Below are 20,142 nucleotides of genomic sequence, written 5' to 3'. Positions count from 1 at the left end.
GACTTTGGTAGGGGGCAGAGATCTGGGCCCGCTTGATCAGGATCTGGCTCCCAGCGGAGCCTGTGCTACTGCTTGACTTTTCTCAGTGTTACCAGTCACTTAAAAAACCAACCAAACAAACAAAAAAACCCACCATCTAGCCCGAGACAATATTTGCTTGACTTGAATCTTTGAACTGCACAGATTTTCTTTTGGAATGAAATGTTTTATGTTGGGTTTCACATTAAAAAAACAAACAAAAAAGCGAGCTCTGAGTTGTGAGTCCCTCCAGAGAGAGAGAGAGAGTTTTGCAAGGCGGAAATTGATCGGTTGTCCTTGCCTCTCCCTCCTGCTGAAGTCCACTGTGGTGTTTGGAGAAGAGCCCTGATCCATAGTGGCTCTCGCTGGGAAACATTGCAGGCGCGGAGGCACAGATCCCAGCATGCCATGCACCCTGGAGCCTTGGAGCATGCTGGGGGATGTAGTCCCCCTGAATGCTTCATTCCAGGCCTTTCCTGTAGCCCATGGGTGAGGCAGCAAAGGATCCCTGCCAGCTGTTTGCTTTGAGAACAGCAACAAAAGAGGCAATTTCCCATCTAATGACCTGACACTGGGGAGCCATTCTGAGGCTGCCGAGCACTGATTCACATCTCTGTGCTCTGGGGCTGCTTCTGACTTGAGTGTGGAATCCTGAGTCTCTGGAATGCACTCCCTGCTGGAATTCCCTGACTCTAGGCCTTCCCCAGAGGCTCCTCAGGAGGCCTGTTTGTGGAGTGAATCCGCAGCTGGGCAGGAAGCCGCCTGCTGCCCTCTGCTCAGATCCTGCTGTGCACAACTCTCTCCGCAGGGCCTGTGTCTTTAGGTCAGAAAGTGACACAAACAGGAAAACGGGAGGAGTCGTCGTCCCTGGACTGCTGGCCTCCAGGAGACATTCGGGAGCCAGGCGTGGTGTTGAGGTCCGCTCGGTCTGCTCTCTTCCTTCCAGCCCAGGCTTGGAACTGCTTCTCTTGAGGAGGCAATGGAGGTCACCAGGATGAGAACAGTAAGCCGGGAAAGAAACGAGGATTACCCCAGAGCCAGTTTTTTTAAAGTAATTACTACTTCTACATCCCGCTCTTCCTCCAATGAGCCCAGAGCATTGTATACATGGTTCTGCTTATCCACACAACAACCCTGTGAGGTACACTAGGCTGAGAGAGAAGTGGCTGGCTCAGTTGCCCAGTGTGTTTCGTGGCTGAATGGGGATTTGAACTCGGGTCTCCCCAGTCCTAGTCCAACACTCTGCACCCCCGTGGCTCTCAAATCTCTTGGGAGCGGTGGGTAGCTGAGGGATCAGTTCTTAGTGGGGCTGGGCACCCCAGAGCCACAGCATTCAACTCCAGTGCTCCAGCCCCATTCTCTCCCTGGGCACTTCTTGAGGCCTACTTTGGGGGCTTCAAGATTGGGGCGAGGGCATCCAGGAAGATTCATTTCAGCATATTCCATCTCCCCTTTCCTAGAAGGCCCTCCTATTTTATCCTTGCCACAGCTCTGACGGAGAGAGGTATCTCCAAGGAAGCTTCATGGGCAGCCAGCCTGTAAGAAAGAGCCAGGGTGCCTCCTTGGTTCCCTGAAGCTGTTCTCGCTTCTTTGAATCCCCCAAAGCTGTGTTGCTCTAGTGTGTTCTCTCTCTCCCCCCCACTTTCTCTTTGTGGTCTCTTTTGGCCATCCACGAAAGAATTGGATGATGATGATCTTGTGGTCCTTGGTCCAATCAGAGCTGGGAGGAATCTTGGAGGTCTTCTCGTCCCTGACGCCTGTCCAGCCTTTGATGAAGACCTCCAGCAAAGGAGAGCCCACCAATGCATGAGGCAGGCTGTTCCACTGTCTAACAGTTCTCAGGAAGTTCTTCCTAGCGCCCAGTCTGAATCTGCTTTATCTTCCTTTCAGCCCATTGGTCCTAGTTCTCAGAGGATGAGTCCACTGCTCCCACTCCCTATGGGACAGCCCTTCAGATATTTGAAGAGGGCTCTCAGCTCTCCCCTTCCGAGTGGGATATAGCATCTCCCCTCTTACCTTCTCTCCGTCAAGCCTGGGTCTGTCTGCTTTCTCAGCTCCCTTTTCTGTCCGGTAGGTGGCACCAGCATAAAGCAAATCGTTGTGGTTTGGAAACTCTCAGTAAGAGTTAGATGATCTCTTTAGCTCTCCATTCATCATATCGCCCCACTCTGCCCCACTCTCGCAGCATTCCTAGGAGCATATTCAGACTGCAGGCTTTACCTGATGTAAATCCAGCTACACTCGAATGTATGATGAAAAACCTGAATCGTGTGAGAAGTGCTCCCCAATAGCTCGCAGGGACTTTGGGGTAAATCAGGCCACTATGTGAACGCTCCCGCTCCGTTCCTGAGAAGATGCGAGCTAAAAGCTGGGTGTGGAAAAAGCTCCTGGAAACCGGACCCGAGATGGGCTCCTTGGAGGAAGAGTGGGACATGCGTGTAAAGACGAAGGAATGAATGAAATCTGGCGGAGCACTGTGTTCTGGAAGGGCCTCACTCTCCACTTACAGCCGCTTCTTCATAGTCTTACTCGGTGAGCGTAGCGGCTGAAATGGTCAAGGCACTCTGTGTTGTGTGTGTTGGGGTGGGGAGTGTCGTAAGAGTTGGGGTGCTGAGCAGCGCCTCTTTTCTGGATGCGGAAGCCAGGCTGGGGCGGGGGGGGAGGCGGCCCCAGGCCTGTGATGTTGGCTCAGCCCCTAAATGTCTCGCTTTCCTTCCCACCCCTGCCCACCAGCAGCCCCTCGGCCCTGCTGGCCTCCCTCCATCCTGTGCCTATTTATAGCACACTCTGTCAGCCCGTAGGAGTGAGGCACTCCTTGCCAAGAGAAATGTGACATTCTGCAGGCCTTTTGGAGACCCACGTGGGTGATGTGGGGCAGCTCACTGAAGCATTGTCCCAGAGACCAGAGCGAGTGAATGTGGTCTTGTGGTTGAGGTAAAGTGTGCCGTCAAGTCAGTGTCGACTCCTGGTGACCACAGAGCCCTGTGGTTTTTCTTTGGTAGAATACAGGAGGGGGTTGACCATTGCCTCCTCCCGTGCAGTATGAGATGATGCCTGCTGCACAATATAAGTGTTTCCCATAGTCTGGGAAACATGGTAGCAAGCACAAAATGTCCCCTTTGCTAAGCAGGGTCTGCCCTGGATTACATTTGAATGGGAAGATGGACCAATGGTCTGACTCCATGATGAGGCAGCTTCCTATGAATAGAGCGGGGGTTGAGTTAAGAACACAAGAATCGCCTTCTGGGCTGGATCAAGGGCCATCCAGCCCAACTCTGCCTCCAGCAGCCAGCCAAGTTCTTTCTTACAACTGCCAGCACCTGGTACACCAAGATACACTGTCTCCATACGTATATGGAGGTTCCACATAGCTATCGTGACAGCGTTCGACAAGTCTCTCCTCCACAAATGTGCCTTTTAGAAAACAGAATCCATACTGTTCTGTTGCTCTCTTATGCTGCCAGGAGTTGGGCACTGTGGCAAATCATAGCTTGCATAGAGAGCTGCCTCCTGCCAAGTCAGACTCTTGGTCCATCTAGCTCAGTACTGTCTGCACTGATGGGCAGCAGCTCTCCCAGGTTTTAGCTGGATGCTTGATCTCCTGAGTTGTTGCATGATCTCGGTTGCTTGTTGGTAAAACATCACCCACCAAGTCACACCAAAGAAAATGTTGGCTGTGGTTGTGTTTATAGAGATACGGCAAATATGGCTCTCCCAAAAGAATGGGGAGAAGGAAGTCTCACCTTTCTGCCCCCATGCTTCTCCGCCCCTCCAGGATAAGTGGCTTCTCTGGCAGCATGGCCTAATGGTTCTCCTTGGGAATGCCATACGTGAGGCCAGCCTCTCTGCACGTGCCCTGCCTCTTGAAACGCGCCCCCTCCCTAGTCAAGTGGGAGGAAGCCCTTGATTTTGGACCTATTCCTGGTGCTGTGTGCTGGTTGCCATGGAAGTAGCGGTGCGTTGGTCGTGTGTCTTTGTAGCCGCATCTTCTGTTCTATAAAAGTTCTAAGTTGGTGGGGAGCTGGCGGGGTCACCTACTCCGACCTCCTGTTTTGAAGCCTGAAAGTCCTGTAATTAAAAGATCTCTGGTGGATTCTTCCCCAGCCCTTTCCTTGACGCGTCAACAGCTCAGATCGGGCTTGAAAAGGGTTGCCCAGAGGTAAGTGATAGGAGTCATGTTCTTATGGGCCTGTCTCTGAATGTCGCTCTCTTCTCCTGTCAGTGGGGCGCAAAGAACATGCTGTCCTCTTTGCTGACTCAGCGGGGTGCAAACAAAGCGCCATCTTCTTTACTGACTCAGCACTTTGCACCCTGCTGCCGACAGAGAAGATAGCACTTTGTTTGCACCCTGCCATCCTCCTTGTGGTGACTCATCCAGGTGCAAAGGGCTCTCTCCTTCAGTGACTCGGCAGCTGAGTGAAAAGCAAAGGCTCACCATCACAAGCTGTATGCGGTGCAAGCTGAACCGTAAACCGGAACGGTAAACGTGTGTGTACGAAATGAGAGCGTGCTGTCTTCTTTGAAGTGGCCGCGCAGTACGGAAAAGGAACCCAGGGTCTCATTTGGGAGGGGGCCCCTTGCGTGCGCGAACCAAGCAGCGAGGGACGCGTCCGCGGCCAGCGTGTGCGACAGCGACCGGTCTGTCTCCTCTGCTTCCGGTGGAGGTTGCGTGCTCTTCTGGAAGTCCGTGCACGTGCCCGGAAGACCGGAGGCGCCCTTTCCTCGCCACCTCTGCTACGCGGCCGTGCATACAGGGCCTCAGTATTGTGGTTGGGATACTGATGTGCTGAACTCTGGGCCTGGTTTCCTGCAGCACGGCGCGGCGGGGGGGGGGGGGCGGGGGGAGCGCTAACGGTTCAGCTGCCAGCCACCCACATCACTTCCTCTCCCAGTGTGTGATGAGAGGCTGCTTCTCCTTTCTCCAGACTCCCCCACCGGCCACGCCAGCCGTGGACTTGCCCACGTGTGGTTGCACAAGCCCTGCTTGTGCCGTTGTGAGGCCAGGGGGCAGCTGGAAACGCCCCCCCCCCCCCGGCCGGCCGCTGCCTTCACATTCCCGGCTATTTTTAGGCCGCCTGTCTCAGCTCAGCTGTCCCTCTGCCTCTGGCCGCCAGGCAGGGAGGTGACATTTGGCGCACCTCTCGCGTTTCGCTCTCCACTCTCTTTCCAACGGAAGCCCTGCTGGGTGCCCACTCGGTGGGCCGCTTTCTCCGCCGCTCCCTGGGGCTTTGGCCTCCCCGGCCTCTGGTAAGGTAGAAATCCCTCCAGGTAACGTGCCCTGTCTCCCGGCGGAGGGGTGGCGGTTGGGGGGAGAGGCGGAGGAATGGCTGGTCTGGGGGCTTCTCTGGCTCCTGTAACCTGTGGGGCAGCCGGAGGAGGCAGGCCACCATTGTTACCCTGCCCTATTTATAGTCTCTTTGGAGCAGGGCATTGGAGACCGCTCGGCTGTGGCTCCCCAGTCACTGATTTTGCGGCTGCCAGTGGCTTGGGTTCCCCCCCCTCCACAAAATCCCCGGCAGGGATAGCATGTGGGGGTGTGGCAGACCCCCAACGGCAGGCTCCCACATGGCCAGTTCCCCTGCCTTGCGTGCTGTGTGGGGAGCGTGGTTTTTGGCAGGAGGGGGAGCTAATCGGCCCGGGAAACGCTAACCCCAACTTGCTGATAACTTCTAAATCCTCCAGAGAGGGTTCTCGAGGGCTAGTCTCTTGCAAAGGCTTGGAGGGACTGCTCGGGGGGCTTCCCTGGGGGATCTGGCGTGCCTTGAAGGGACCCAGGGCTGGCTCCTTGTGAGGGAAAGGCGAGGCTGTGTGTGGAGCTGGATGGGACCGTTGTGGCCCCGTGTGGGTGTGGCTGCCAGGCACTTCACGGTCCTCCTCTTGGAGAAAGACTAGTATGTTCCCATGTCTGCACATGAGGAACGGACCCTGGGGCATTGCTAGGTGCCCCAAAGATCTGGGACCCAGGCCCGCAGCCCTGCTCTTGATGATCAAACTCAGTCATGCCCTCCCAAGAATAATGACGTCTGAAACTGGAGGAGATGAGTGCTGTGTGTGTTAAAGTATCATCTCTTTAGTGCCCAGCACAGCACCTTTTGAAGGCAGAGGCAGAGGTGAGAAGCCTCTTTAGTGCAGCCGCAGAGACGTTCTGTTTTTTCATAGCCCATTTGACTGATGAGATACACTTGAAAACGGCAGGACCAGACCTGGTGAGACATCAGAAGTTGGTGGGGGGGGGGGGCTGCCGGAGAAGGCTTTCAGTGGCCCAGATGTGGGGGTTCAGCCCTCTGGCCCTCTTCACAGCTAGCAGACAATACCGTATTTACCCCGAATACAAGACGGCTCTGAATTTTAAGACAAGTCCCTTGGAAAATAGAGGCTAAATACAGGTTATGCTCTTATTTCCTGAAAGGAAGAGGACTTTGAATTAAAGATGACCCCCCAGCCCAATTTCTAACATAAAATAACTTGGGGGGGATTAGAAAGGCAAGGTATCCTGGACCCCCTTCGGGTTGTGTGTGTGTGTGTGTGTGATTTCCTGCCTATGCCTCTCGGAGGCCGGGGTTGACTGCCAGAGGTGGCTGTGGTGAGTCAACAGAGGCTGACTTGGTGTCTGGGGTCTCGTAATCTCCCTTTCTGGACTGTGCAAGCGACGGAGGGGTTAGCCAGGCACCTGACATAGAGTCAGCCCCTCTGAATAACTGCTGAGTTAAGGACTATGGGAGGAAAGCTGGTCTTGTGGTAGTGAGCATGACTTGTCCCCTTTGCAAAGCAGAGCCCACCCTGGTTTGCATTTGAATGGGAGACTCCATGTGTGAGCACTGCAGGATATTCCCCTTAGGGAATAATGTGATAATGTGATAGGGAATAATAATGCAGAAGGCTCCGGATTCCCTCCTTGGCAGCATCTCCAAGAAAGGCTGAGAGAGACTCCTGCCTGCAACCTTGGAGAAGCCGCTGCCAGTCTGGGTTGACAAGACTGACCAAGGGTCTGACCCGGTATATGGCAGCTTCCTATGTCCCTATGACAGGGCCCGCCTGGAGGGAGGAGCAAAAAGAGGCGTGCATCCTGGTGAGAGTTGAGGAACTTCCCGGGCCCTAGGATGGTGCCCCCGTTACCCCAGGAGTCTTCCTTCGGCGCTTCCTTGCTCGTTCTCCACCAGAGAGGAAACGGCTTCCTCTTGTGACTGCCGCTCTGTGCCCGAAAGCCGTTGGTAGCACCAAAGTTGGTTTTTGTTAGCTGAGATGTTGCCCTCTTGCTGTGCCAAAGCCCATTAGCTCTGTCAGGCAGCCTCAAGCCTTGCTCACAATACAGGAGGGGGACCCATGAAATGGGCTTTTAGCACGGGGATTGGGGCATTACCCTGCGGCGCCCCAGTGCTGGAGAGAAGCCAAGGCTCGCCCCCCCTGAGTGGGCCCAAGGAGGGGCCTCTTCCAGCCATTCTTCCGTGGCACATTTCGCCTGTTAAGAGGCCATACAGCCTGCTGGGCCGTTTTAATCAGTCAAGAGCAAGGGATGGTAGGACCTTCCTCTTGGCTTTGTGCTGCCCGGCTGGGGAGGCTTCTGCATTCTGGCAGGATACGTCCCAGAAGCGCCCCATCAGGGTTTAGCCAGATGCTTTGGGTGGGGGGAGCCATCCCCCCTCCCTAACCTCCGATGCAGCTGCTGATCGGCTCTCCCGGCGGGTGCATCTGCTGATATCTGCACTAGTCCATCTAGGTGGTCTGCTGAGGTCGTAAATGATGAGGCCCGGTGGTGCCCAACTAAAGAAACCGGAGTCAATTAATCAAACGGGTTTTAATTGATTAAGCAATTAGGTTTCCATAAGTAATGTTGAAGGGGACTGTCCCCCTCCCCCCGCCCCCGTTTTTAGAGGGTGCCTCTAAATGTTGCAGTAGTTGTCGTCTTAATGGCTTTTTAATTGTAAGCAGCGCTGAAAATCTTTTTATCAGTTGAAGGGGGGATGAAAAATATTTTCAATAGCTCTTTGAGGAGGCATTTCCCCCTGTGCCTGCCATCTGCAATTTCCATTACTTACATTAAAATAATCTTTTTTAAAAAAACTGTTGCCCAGTTAACTGGGAATGCATTTTTAGAGGACTTAAAAAGGATTTTTAAACTGATCAACATGGGGAGTCTCAAACTTGGGTCTCCAGGTGTTGTTGGACTACAACTCCCATCATTGCTTCAGCCATTCTGGTGGTGGATGATGGGAGTTGTAGTCTGAGGAATCTGGGGACCCATGTTTTGGGACCCCTGGATTAACAAACCCCTTGGTTTCTTGTGTGTGTGTCTGCGGGTCTGGGGTCCAGGGGCCCTGGCCTGCAGACCCTCCACCTCTGCTACTGTCTTACTTTTTCTCCCCTTTTTCCTCCCAGTCAGGGTTGGAGGCGTCCGGCTCCGCGCGGCTACAGCCATGGCCTTTTCCTCGCGTTTTGCGTTCTGGGAGCAAAAGGGAAGTCTCTTTGCTGTTGTGGTTGTGTCGTGTTTTCCTCTTTCCAACTGGGCACCTTTGTGATTTTGCACACGAGGCACAACAGCATGTCGAAGGGGGCTGGATTCCCCCCCACCCCCATCCTCTCAGTGGAAAGAGCTGGCTCTGGCATGCCGCAGGAGATCTGGGGGTGCCGTGGCCATGGGCAGGAGTGCCAGTGGCCAGCCCTGGGCCTCTTCTGGCTTGTGTGCTGAGCAGAGGTTCTTGACAGGGGGAATCCATCCCCTCTTCCCAGAGGCCCCAAGCACTGGGTCTGAGCAGACTGGCCTTCTCCAAGCCCTTTGCACTGCACCTGTGTGGAATAACCTGCCTGCAAAATAACTTGTTGGCTAACCCCATCACTTATTAGGGCGATTGGGTGGTCTTCTGGTGGTCCTCGGTGCTGTTCCTGGAAGCCTGGGTTGGACTGTATGGGGAGTTCCCAGTGAGAACAACATAGTCTCCGCCAGCGTTCCCTGCAGCAGATGTTGTTGACTACATCTCCCATCATCCGAAGCTAAGGGACGTTGCAGCTGGGGACACTGGGCGTGGTAGTCAACAGCATCGGGGAATCCTTGTTACAGGGAACACTGCTCTCGGCCATTCATTGCTGTCGAGCTTCTTGGGGAATCTGGACTGGAGGCTGCATTGGGAAGCCAAGGTGGCCCCAGCAATGTTGCACCGGAGATGAGGCACCACCTACTGCCTTGCCCCGTGCCCCTGGTGGGGCCAGCCCCCTTTCAAACACAACCTTGCAAGCTTGGGATGCGGCACGTGGGGCAGGGAGGAGGGAAGGTCTCCAGCAGCCTCTGTATCTTGCAGGCTTTGCAGGGAGTGTGAGGCGAGGCGCTCTGTGCAAAGCTGGTGAGGCTCAGATCAGTCTGGAAGAGCCGCTCTGGAGTCAGCAGTCAAGGATATCTTGCCACCCTGACAATCTGCCACCTGAGGCTAATCCCTCACCTCGCCTCATCAAAGGGCCGCCCTGCTTAGAAGGGAAGAAGAGGGCCCCCAACCCAGGCTTACAGGAACTGTGGGTGTGTCTTTGGGCCGGATCCTTCCCGCATCATGCCCCTACACCCCTGCATGGCTTGAGTGGGTTTGGACCCGACGTCTCCCCATACGCTGCAGGGCAGATGTTCTTCTGAGCCGCTGGTTGCTGTGGAGTCTTTCCTGAACTCTTTGTGGTCCAGGTTTGGGGCAATAATGCCAAGCTGCCCTTGGGCCGTCTCCTGGCCCCAGAGAGGCCCACTGACTCTCCTGCTCAGTGGGAACACATCCCACGGCAGCTGCCTGCAATCTCCTCTCAGAAACTCTCTTTCTTCCAAGGCTGCTGTTCTATGCCATCCCCTTGCTGGGCCTGCTTGTTACTGGCACCTAGCTGTTGGGTCGGATGCTTCTTGCTCAATGGAGGTGGGAGAGCTTAGAAAGAGAGAGAAGAGACTAAATTCCCAGGGCTACCTTTGTTGCCACACTCTCCAGCCTCTTAGACGTGCATTAAATCCCAGAAACGTGGAGCAAAGCAGCCAGTGCCTTTTTCCTGGCCAAGACGAAGATGAGTTCAGTATAACTCTTAAAGCTGCCACTGTTGGGCACCTGCAGACAGAGCTGCGAAGGACTCCTGCCTGCAGCCTTGGAGAAGCCGGTGCCGATCAGTGCAGACAGTACCAAGCTAGATGGACCCAAGGGTCTGACTCGGTATGAGGCAGGTTCCTGTGTTTCTAGTTTGAAGAATGCTAGACTCTTTCAGCCGTCGATATTAAAAGCACGCTTTCCTCCCTCCAATGCACAGAGCAATCTGGATTTTGAAATAACCTGTAGGCTCTCTCTTGGGTGCCTAATGCAAGAAAGAGAGAGCAGGATCCCCCAGGACCTTCACGTTGTTTGATTGCCCCACAGCTCCCCCCCCCCAAAAAAACCATGGGTCCTTTCTTCCTCGCTCCCTTGTGAGGATCCCTTTTTATTGCTCTTGCTTCAGTCATCCCAGCTCGTGTCCTCTTCCTGCACATCCTGTAGAGATGGACACTATCAACCCTTGCAGCGGGACGCTCTGTGAGCTAGAGGCATCCCCTGAGGCAGCCGGCGTCCCAACCCCTCGGTGCTTGTGAGAACGGCCCCGCTCCTGGTGGGGCCCGGGAGCTGCGTCCTGCTTGGAATGTGCTAGCAGAAATGTCTCTTGTGTGCACAACACGGGCTCTGTGTGTGTGTGTGTTGAAATGGCCCATCGTCCTGCCAATGCAATATTACCTCTTCTCCCTTTGGCTTCCTCAGGTTAAGGATGAAGACAAGCCTTTAGCTGTGAAAAAAACCGAGCAAGAGGACGGGGCTGTAAGTGTCTTAAGGACTGGGGCATGGTGTTCTCACTTGGGCTGACCCCAAGGCCAGGACAAGTTTCGTGCCCTGGGCCCCAGACACTTCTGTGATTCCAGTTTAAATAGAATTCAGCTTCCTCTTTTTTATTTTTAAAAGATTGCGTTTCTAGACGCAAGAGAGATTCTAGAGCAACTGCCGAGTGAGACGGCAAGAGGGCAATGCTTGGGTGCCCTTCAGAGCTGCTCTCCTCGTTAGCTGAGCCAATTAGGCAAAACAGTCAGAATTATGCAAAACAGGGACATCATTTCCATACACTTCCTGTAAAAGAAGAGCATCTGCGGCAGGTTTTCAAGCAGCGGATGTCGAGCCCCTCTGCCAGGGATGCGGGAGCAATTTCTGCCCTAAAGAAGGGGTTGGTCTAGAAGACCTCTCGGGTCCTGCTCGACTCTAAATTGGATGAGCGTCTGCTTTTCCTGCAGACGGTCCCAGCCAGTCCCTGGCAGCCTCTCCTGGTAGGGCTGGGGAAGCCCCCTCCGTCCGAAATCTTGGAGAGCACTTGTAACACTGTATTGCCAGTGCAGGCAATATGGAGCTAAATGGACCAAGGGTCTGATGCAGTCCAAGGAGGCTTCCAATCTCCTGTGGTTCTAAACCAGGCTCCTGCAGCGCTTGGCCTACGGTTCCCCTAATCCCTGGCTTTTGGCCACTGTGGCTGGAGATTATGGGAGTTGCAGTCCAGAAGCAGCTGGCGGCGGGGGGGTGGGGGGAGGTCTAAGTTGAGCAGGCCTGCTGGAAACAGCCTTGCCAAATGGGGCCAGGAGACCTAGATCGGCGCCACCCCGTTCCCCAGCGTCCTGCCCGTGATCTAGCAGGCCTCCCTTCTCGTGCCCCCTTCTTCTGGAGTCTGGCCCAGGCCTCCCCTTGTAGGTCACTGGGCTTCAGCGCCCGGACTGGCACACTTCCCACGGAGGCGTGGCTGGGGAGGCAGCCGTGAGCAAAGCCCCCCAGCCTGGTGTTGCTGAAGCACTGCCTGTCCTGGGGTGGCTCGCCTTGCCGATGCCCCCTCTCTCCCTCGAGCCGCCCCGCCTGCAGGCAAGCCCTGGCTGGGGCAGGAGAGGAGGGAGCCTTGGCAGGCTGCTGCTGCTGCTCTGCTTGGATGTTGTCCTGAGCTGGCCAAGACATCCCTGCTGCCTGTCCTGGCTCCAGCTCCCTGCTGGAAGCGTCTCTCCCCCGTGTGGTCCTCTGGCAGGCTGCACCAGCCACTGACCTGCCGGAGGCTCTTGCGGCTCCGGACGGGAGAGCTGCTGAATGCCCATTTGGTGGCAGGAGCTCACCCGGGGAGCCTCTGCCGTCCTGAGGCACGTTGGGGCGGTCCAGGAGAATCCCGAACCGATGCCGGGGGCTCTCTCTCGCTGGCTTGCAAGGCGGAAATCCCTCCTGGGAAGGGCGTCCGCTGGGGAGCATCCGGAGGGGCCGCCTCGGCTGGTCTCTCTCCGGCCAGGCTTCTGCTCCCGGCGGGGGCCCCGGGGCCCCGGGGTGGCTCCCGGCCCCCAGGTGAGTCCCTCTCGGAGTCAGCTGCTCCTCAGTCGGCCCCACAGAAGGGCAGCGCCTGGCTCTCTCTGCTGCACTGCAGGCTGCTTGAACAGGAGGCGAGGCTGCTCCTGCTGCACTTGGCAGCTGGACCCTTTCCAAAAGAGAGATTGCAGCCGAGTTGGGAGGGAGGGAGGGAATCTGCCAAGGGACCGAGGAGGCTGCCTTCTGCCGAGTCAGAGTCTGGCTCTCCAGCTAGCTGGAGTGATGGGATGGGATGGGTGATGGGAGTTGTAGACCCACGTCCTCTGGGGGACCCAAGTTCCAGAATCCTTTTGGCCAGGGAGTGTGCCTGGCTGGTGGCCATCACTTTGCGCTGTGCCTTCCGTTCTCGCTGGGGCCTGCCCCCTTGTAACACCTTCCTGTGTCTGTAACCGCAGTTGGATGCCCTGAGCACAGGGCAGGAAGAGCCCCGGAGCCCGGAGCCCCCCAAGCGCTCCGGGAGAGTGACGAGCCCAGAGCCGCTGCTCAACGGGGACCTCCAGGATCCTTGCCCTGCTGCCCAAGCCATGAACGGCCCGGAGACCTCCAAAGGAGCCGGCACGTTGGCCCAGGCCGAGGCGGCCGGCGACGACTCCCAGGGCCCCTCGCGCAAAAGGGTGGTGAAGGTGGTGCGGAAAGTGGTGCGGAAGGTGCTGCCGGGAGACGACTCCAGGGGCGCCAAGGAGCCGCCCAGAGACATCAAGTCCCCGGAGCCGGGCAAAAAGGAGGAGAAGCCGCCCCCAAGGGTGCTGTCCCCGCCCCCCAGGCCGCCCTCCTCCTCCCTGAAGGCGGAGCCCAAGGAGGCAGCCCCCAAGGACGATCTCTCCGATCTCTCCGTGGGGCTGAGGAGCCTGATGTCCAGAGGCAAGACCAAGGAGCACCGTCCCCGCTCCAGACTGCTGGAGAAGAAGGAGGAGGAGGCTGCCAAGCCTCCCGAGAAGGCCAAGACCCCGCCTCTCGCGGAGCAGAGAGCCAAGCAGGCGAAGGGGGCTCTGGAACCCAAGGGGACCCAAGTGTCGCCTGCCAAGCCGGCTGCGCCCAGAGTGGGTGCTGCGGAGAAGGTATCGGCGCCCGGGTGCATGGGGCCAGGGGGCCAGGTCGGCATCCTCGTGTGCAGAGTGGCGGTGGAATGAGTGCCCAGTGGATTCAAACTGCAGAGCTTGTGTTGAGTTTGCCCCCTGCCGTGGTCCACTGCTTGCACAGAACCTAAGAGCAGCCCAGCTGGATCAGGCCCAAGGAGGCCTCCCTAGTCCAGTGTCCTCTTTCCCACAGTGGCCCACCAGATGCCCCTGAGAAGCCCACAGGCCAGAGGGGAGGGCATGCCCTTCCTCTTGCTGTTGCTCAACTGCTGCAACTGAGATTCGGAGGCCTCCTGCCTCTGAGGTTGCAGGTGGCCTGTGGTTCTTCTGATATGAGGCAGGAGAGGAGAAGTTCCGTGGGCTGAGAACCGGGACTAAACCATTCCTAAGAATGTGGACACTGGGGTGGGGATGTGGCTTTCTCTCTTCTGCCCACCCACCATTCCCGGTCTTGTGGCGGAATGGACTCTGTGAGGACTCTGTGGGTGGTGGGTGGGGGTATGAAGCTTACACATCAGGACCCCGAGCATTGTGTTCTGGTGTGGCGTTGCCCTTACACAGTGGCCAAGTTGCCAGAAAATGCTGCCTAACAAGAGTGTGGCATGAAATCCTCCATTAACTAGAGCTGAAGACAGACTTGCCCTAAGAGAGCTTGCAGTGCACGACTGGTATGATAGGCGTGTAATCTAGCCAATGGGGCACCTCCCCATGCTTCAGGGGTACTGCCCAGCTTTCCTTAATGTTTAATATTGCCACAGGGCAGTTTCTGGGTTTATCCTTTCAATCCTTGCCCTGCTTAATTAAATTAATTACATTTTAATTTTAATTTTGAAAAGGAAATTTCTTCGGGCTCGGAATGGCTCTGGGGATTGGGTGGGAGTGGTTCTTCGTTATGACTTGTGGAGCTAGCCAGTCAGTGCTGTGCGTTGCTTCAAACTTGCGTCTGACTTCAGCCAAACCTGCACTGCATTCCATGGGACTTGTGGACACAGGATGTGTATTGGGGGTGTGTGTGTGTGTTTGCACGTGTGCATGTGCAGGCGGGCCTTTCTTGGGCTTCTCCAACACAGAGTGACCCGGTGTTCTCATCTCTGTTCTCCTGGCTCCCTCCAAGGAGAAGCTCCAGCCAGCCAAGCCAGGAGAGAAGCCCTCCCCGCCAGCTGGAGAGAGACCCATCCAGCAGGTGTGTCTTGGTGCTGGGAGGGCCTGCTTTTGTCTGCAGAGGCCTTGTGTGCTGTGCAGTTGGGGAATTGTGCTGGTGGAAGGTCCCTGGAAGGTGTGCATGTTTGTGTGAGTCTATCATGATAGGTTTTTCATCAAGTGGCTGCTCTTTACCGGGAAGAGCTGCAAGATGAGTGAGTCTCAGTGCTGTTGGGTGAGGAGGAATACGTAGGCATTCACTTCCTCTTTGCATCCTTCTGAGGTATCTGCTGTTTGCAGAGCAAAGCTGGTGGCAGATGCAGAGGCTTGCCTCTGCCCACAGAGTAGCTTCTTCCTGCTCAAAATACCGAGGGCCTTCTCCGTTGGGTCTGACAAAGTGCTTGGTGTAGCTCCAAAACTAGCATGCTCCTGCCCCAGCAGGAGTTGAGCCGTACAAATAACCCGTCCCACGGGTGTGTTTGCGTGTTCCGAGTGCTCCACAGGAATTGTCTGGGTAATCTGAGGTAGCCCGAAATTATCCTCCCCTTGCTGGGGTGGCGGCTGAGGTTGAGGCGGAGTCACGAGTGACTTGCCTTGGACCACAAAGTCAGTTTGTGGTGGAGGTGAGATTTGAGCTTCCTGGTTCAGCGCTCGGTCTCTCAGACCCTGCCCTAGCGCTCCACTGCGAGATCTCTCTTGACCTGCTGTGAACTCTAAGGAACTTTGAACTCTGTGTCCAGTGCAAAAACAGCCTTTTCTTCCTCCCTCATTGGGGGGCGTTCCTTGACGTCACCCCTTGGTGTTCAACTGGCTGAACGACTTGGATGGTGCCCCAGTGTCCTGTTGGCTCTTGCTGCTGCCTTGGGCTCAATTTAGCTGTTACACAAGCCCTAGCTAGACATTATGCTGAACACTTCTATGACGAGCGTGCACGGGTACAGATCTGTGCAGAGGCACGATGATTCGCACGTTATGTTGAATGCAGGTACAGCAGTCGGCTCTCTGTCCGTATCCTGCATTTGAAGCGATCTTTTACCCAGATTCTATTTCTAAATGAATGCAGGCACAATAATATCCGCACAAGGACATGTCTGAATGTATCAACACTTGGATGCACGTCGGGCTATAGAGTCCCATGGTTCTTCCTTCTGCCTCTTTGTTCTTTAGGGGTCCTCAGACTTTGGTCCCCAGAACTTGTTGAATGACAGGCCCCGTCATTCTCGGCCACAGGGGCAGAATACCATTGTGGCTAGGGATGCTGGGCATTGTAGTACAACATCGTCTGGGGTCCCCTGTGACAGGGGGCACTGCTGGGGGCCTGAGTCTGGATCCCCTGCTTGAACCCAAACCAATCTGGGGCAGGCTTTCCCCAAGCAGAAGCAGGGCGTGTGGATGAGGCGTGCCTGGCTCTTTGCCTGCTGTCGCTCTTCTTAGCTGAAAATTGCCCTCCCCGGGTTGCTTTTTCACGCACAGAAGGAAAAGATCCCCCCCCCATCAAAAAGCAGTTTGGGGAGGGCAATCTTGGGCTTGACAAACGGCGAGAGGGGGAGGGCTAAGCAGTTTCCATTTGAAAACTTTTTTTAAAAGGCAAGACCAGGGCAGGCTGCACAGCTTTCCCATCAGCCCTGGCTATCAGCCACGATGCCTGGGGATGATGGAGTTTGTAGTCCACCAACAGCTGGAGGGCCGAAGGAACCGCTTGAGCTGCCGGGGAGGATTGTGCTGCCTGCTTCCCTCTTCCTGCTGCTGGTTTCTCACTGTGTGTGTGTGTCTGAGCTCCTCTCTGCCGTCTGTCCCCCCTCTCTGCTGACCTCTCTCTCTTCTCTCCCCTCTCGCCTCGCCACCTCAGCCGGAGCCTGCGACCCCCACAGCCGCCCTGAGCCAGGTACTGTACCCCAGCGTGCCCGAACTCCCTCCGTCGCCTGCCTGCCTCTGGGTGGATGTCTGTGCTCGCGCCTCGTGCTGGAGTGTAAGGCTTCTTCCCCTCTTGCGCCTGGCCCGTCGTGGGCCTCCCTCGCCATCCCGCTGGGCTCCAGCTTGTTCGTATTTTGGGCAGCAGCAGCAGCGGGGGAGAACGGCTCTCTCTGGTTGTGCTTTGAAGCCCTTGCAGGAGTGTGGCTTCTATCTCCCCAAAGCCCCAAATTCCATTTTCAGCTCCAACCCCCAGTCCATCCCTTAATCAGACCACGAACGCAGAAGCCGAAATGAGCCAAGGAGCTGGTGACCCAGGGCAGCTGACTTGATGCTGCAGATCAGCTCCATTGGGGCTCAGGTCTGCGTGTGCCAGGTGGGCCCTCCAAGAGGCGGGGACAGGTAAGGGAAGGAAGTGGCTGGGATGCTGCTCTGCTGCCACCTTCTGGCCGGCAGCAGAACTGGCACTTGCTTTCTCACCTGTGTCAGGTGAGTGGGGAGCAGCCCTTCCTAATCCATATGCAAACTTTTGGACCCTCCACTGGCGGCAGCATGGAGACTGAGCTGCTGCAAAGGGGGAGGGGGGGTGATCCCGTCAGGCTAGCCGCAGGGCAGCGTCTTGGCCTTCTGGGCTTCGCTGGCCCCCTCCGAAGCAAGTTTTCCGCTGGGCTTCCTCACGATGGGCTTCTCCCTTGAGGAGGAAGGGGTCTCGTGCTGCCGGGCCTTCCCTCTGGGCCAGAGGCAGGCGTCCGGAGAGATTGACATGGCCACCTCGCTTCCCTTCCTGTCGGCTTCCACAGGGCCAGGCGGAGGACACGCCTGCAGCTGCGCTTGGGTTGGCTTCTGCTGTGTCTCTGCGGCAGGTTTGCCCACTCCGTTCGCGACTCGATTGTTTGCGGGTTGCAGCCATCCGGGCGGGTGGGGGTGGGCAGCGGGAAACAGCGCTTGTGTGTTGGGGTGTGTGTGTGTGCAGTCTGGGGTGTATGCATTTTGTTCATTTGTGAAGTGGGTTGGGAGAAGGGCACATAGTTCAGTGGCAGAGCATCTGCTTTGCAGGCAGACGGTCCCAGGTTCTATCCCTGGCAACATCTCCAGGTAGGGCCAGGAAAGACCCCTGCCTGAAACACTGGAGAGCTGCTGCCAGTCAGAGTAGGCAATCCTGAGCTGGGTGGACCAGTGGTTTGATTCAGTAGACAACAAGCTTCCTATGGGGTGGGACTGTAAGCTCAATGGGAGAGCATCTGCTGCCAGTCAGTGTAGATAATCCTAAGCTAAATGGACCAGTAGTCTGACTCCATATAGGGCAGCTTCCTAGGTTCCTAGATGGTGCTTGGTAGTGGGGCGCTGGATCGAGAGGAGCAAGCTTGGATCAAATTATGCAGCTTCCCCATCCTTTCCCAAGAACTCTGGGCAGGTCACACCATGTCATTCTCTTTTGTTTGACTCTCAACAGTCCTGCAAAGCAAGCCAGGTTGAAAGAGTGGGACTGCCTCCTCTAGCGAGCGTTGAGCTTTTGCGGGGACTGGTAGCATGATCTGAACCCAAGGCTCACTTCAGCTGCTCCCTGCTTGGGGTAACTTAGCCGGGCTCGTTACTGGAAGGGCCCTGCCCATCCTCTTTGGAGCTGGCCTTCAGCTCACTGCTGCATGGAGAACTGTGGGGCAAGGATGCTGAGGTTCACAAGCCCTGAAGATCCTCCAGTTGGCTCACACCTCCTCTAGCCTGCCCTGGCGAGTTGAAGCTGAAGGAGTTGCATGCCCTGTGGCTCTCCTTGTCCTGTGCTGGGGGCATGCTGGCCCCTCTTCCTGTGGAGTGGCTGGCTGACCTGGGCATGGGGGCTGGCCCCCTCCCAGCTGTGCGAGGGCAGGAGAGGGAGGAATCCGTGTTGGGCAAGAGAGTGAGGTGTGAGCAGCTCTGCCCTGGGCAGAGGCAGCTGGATTTTGGCAGGGAGAGACCTTTGGCAAGGCAGAGAGGCGGGCAGAATCCATCACCCTGCTGTTAATACTAGGGTTGAGCACGAACCAGTTCGGCGCTCCTATTCTGGAGCACTTGGACCGGTTCGGAAGTCCGGCGTTCGGGCCGGGATGGTGGCAGTGAGGTTACCTTTAAGGAGCAGGGAAGGTGCCCATCCCGGCCCTGTTGCTCCCCCCCCCTGCACTGTCCCCAAAAATGTTGGCGTGGGGCTGCTGCTTACCTCCTTGCAGCCCCACACCAGCATTTTTGTTGACAATGCCAGTGGGGGGGGGCAGAGTGGCAGGGCAGGGATATGGGCACCTTCCCTGCTCCTTAAAGGTCGCTCCCCCACCCACCTCCTGTCCGTGCACATCCCTAGTTAATACCAGGCACTGTGTAGTGACCTGTCTGTCTTTTCTCCCCACCCCACCCCCTCAACGGACCCGGCAGGCCAAGACGGAGGAACAGATTGCAGCGGAAGAGGCCTGGTATGAGACTGACAAAGTGTGGCTGGTCCACAAAGATGGCTTCTCCTTAGGTGAGTGTGTGCGTCCGGGTGCGTGCTTGGGGCAGTGGGCCTCTTCTTCCGTGATCTGGGGTCCTTGCAGAGGTCTGGCCATCCAGATCCCAGTCTGGAGAGTTTGTCGTCTTGGGCCCTTTTCTTATCCATGTCATGACTTACCTCCCCATGCCCATTACTGCTCAGCAATGGGAGGGAGGGGCGGCAGGATTACATGATGAATCCTGTAGAGAGAGGGATTGACAAGGAAAGAGCTCTCAGAACGGAAGGTGTTTGTCCCACGAGACTGGCAGGCATCTGCAGGAGGGGAGAATATTCACGGATGAGGAAAAGAACGCTTAACCTCTGGAATTCATTGCCACTGGATGTTGTGGTGGCGGGTGTCTCGGGCAAAGTGTTGGTGCTTGACTGGGCCGTTTGGTGGCACCATCGCTTCAACTCTTGAGATTCCAGGGTGGGTTTGCCTGACAGAGAGGGGTGTGTGTGTGTGTGTCTCTGTGTGTGTTTCTCTCCTGCAACTAATGTGATTGTCCTGTATCCCTGCCCCTCAGCAAGCCAGTTGAAGACAGATGCCGCCGGCCTCCTCCCTGAGGGGAAGGTCAAGGTGAAGCTGGACTACGATGGGGCTGTGCTGGAGGTTGACGAAGATGACGTGGAGAAGGTAAGAGCCCGGTTGGGCCAGACGCTTCCCACCTGCAGTGGCTTATGGCCATCCTTCTGGCTGGCCCCCGGTTCTGCCCAAGCTCACCGCCTCTCTCCCTCTCTCTGGGTGCCAGGCCAACCCCCCGTCATGTGACCGCACGGAGGACCTGGCCAGCCTCGTCTACCTCAACGAATCTGGCGTCCTGCACACCCTGCGCCAGCGCTACGGGGGGAACCTCATCCACACGTACGCCGGGCCCAGCATGGTCGTCGTCAACCCCCTCAGCTCCCCATCCATGTACTCGGAGAAGGTGAGTGTGGAGGAGACCCTCAGCCACGGCACTCTGGATGGCTGCAGGGAGGAGGGCTCAGCTCTTCCCCTTCCTGATGGCCAGGGTGGCAGGCTTCAGAGGAATGGCCCAGGGGCCTTTGCTTCTCGGGGTGGACCCCCGGGGGCTTTCGCCTTGTCTATAGAAGAGGTCCTCCCTTTGCATGGTACCACTTTGTCTTCATATTTTTAAGCCAG

At 56.5% G+C, this 20,142-nt stretch overlaps 1 protein-coding gene across 17 annotated transcripts in view; it reads left to right on the top strand.

The window, feature by feature from the left end:
* Positions 1 to 20,142, top strand: part of MYO18A (myosin XVIIIA) — a 100,982-nt gene that overhangs the window by 17,348 nt on the left and 63,492 nt on the right. For 8 of the 17 annotated variants that reach the window (XM_053274618.1, XM_053274617.1, XM_053274610.1 and 5 more), the window contains exons 3-7: positions 14,565 to 14,633; positions 16,440 to 16,559; positions 18,905 to 18,992; positions 19,526 to 19,635; positions 19,751 to 19,927. In XM_053274618.1, the coding sequence (XP_053130593.1) occupies positions 14,565 to 14,633; positions 16,440 to 16,559; positions 18,905 to 18,992; positions 19,526 to 19,635; positions 19,751 to 19,927 (564 nt within the window). Of the gene's footprint in view, positions 1 to 5,162; positions 5,266 to 8,394; positions 8,473 to 10,758; positions 10,815 to 12,769; positions 13,433 to 14,564; positions 14,634 to 16,439; positions 16,560 to 18,904; positions 18,993 to 19,525; positions 19,636 to 19,750; positions 19,928 to 20,142 lie in introns of those variants that run through there. The other 9 variants (XM_053274621.1, XM_053274620.1, XM_053274614.1 and 6 more) reach the window with 7 other exon arrangements.

This window comes from Hemicordylus capensis, chromosome 12 (genome assembly GCF_027244095.1).
Source record: "Hemicordylus capensis ecotype Gifberg chromosome 12, rHemCap1.1.pri, whole genome shotgun sequence".
In the NCBI taxonomy this organism is placed as follows: Eukaryota; Metazoa; Chordata; class Lepidosauria; order Squamata; family Cordylidae; genus Hemicordylus; species Hemicordylus capensis.
The sequence above is the reverse complement of the archived record's forward strand: the minus strand, read 5'-3'. Positions and strand labels throughout refer to the sequence as shown.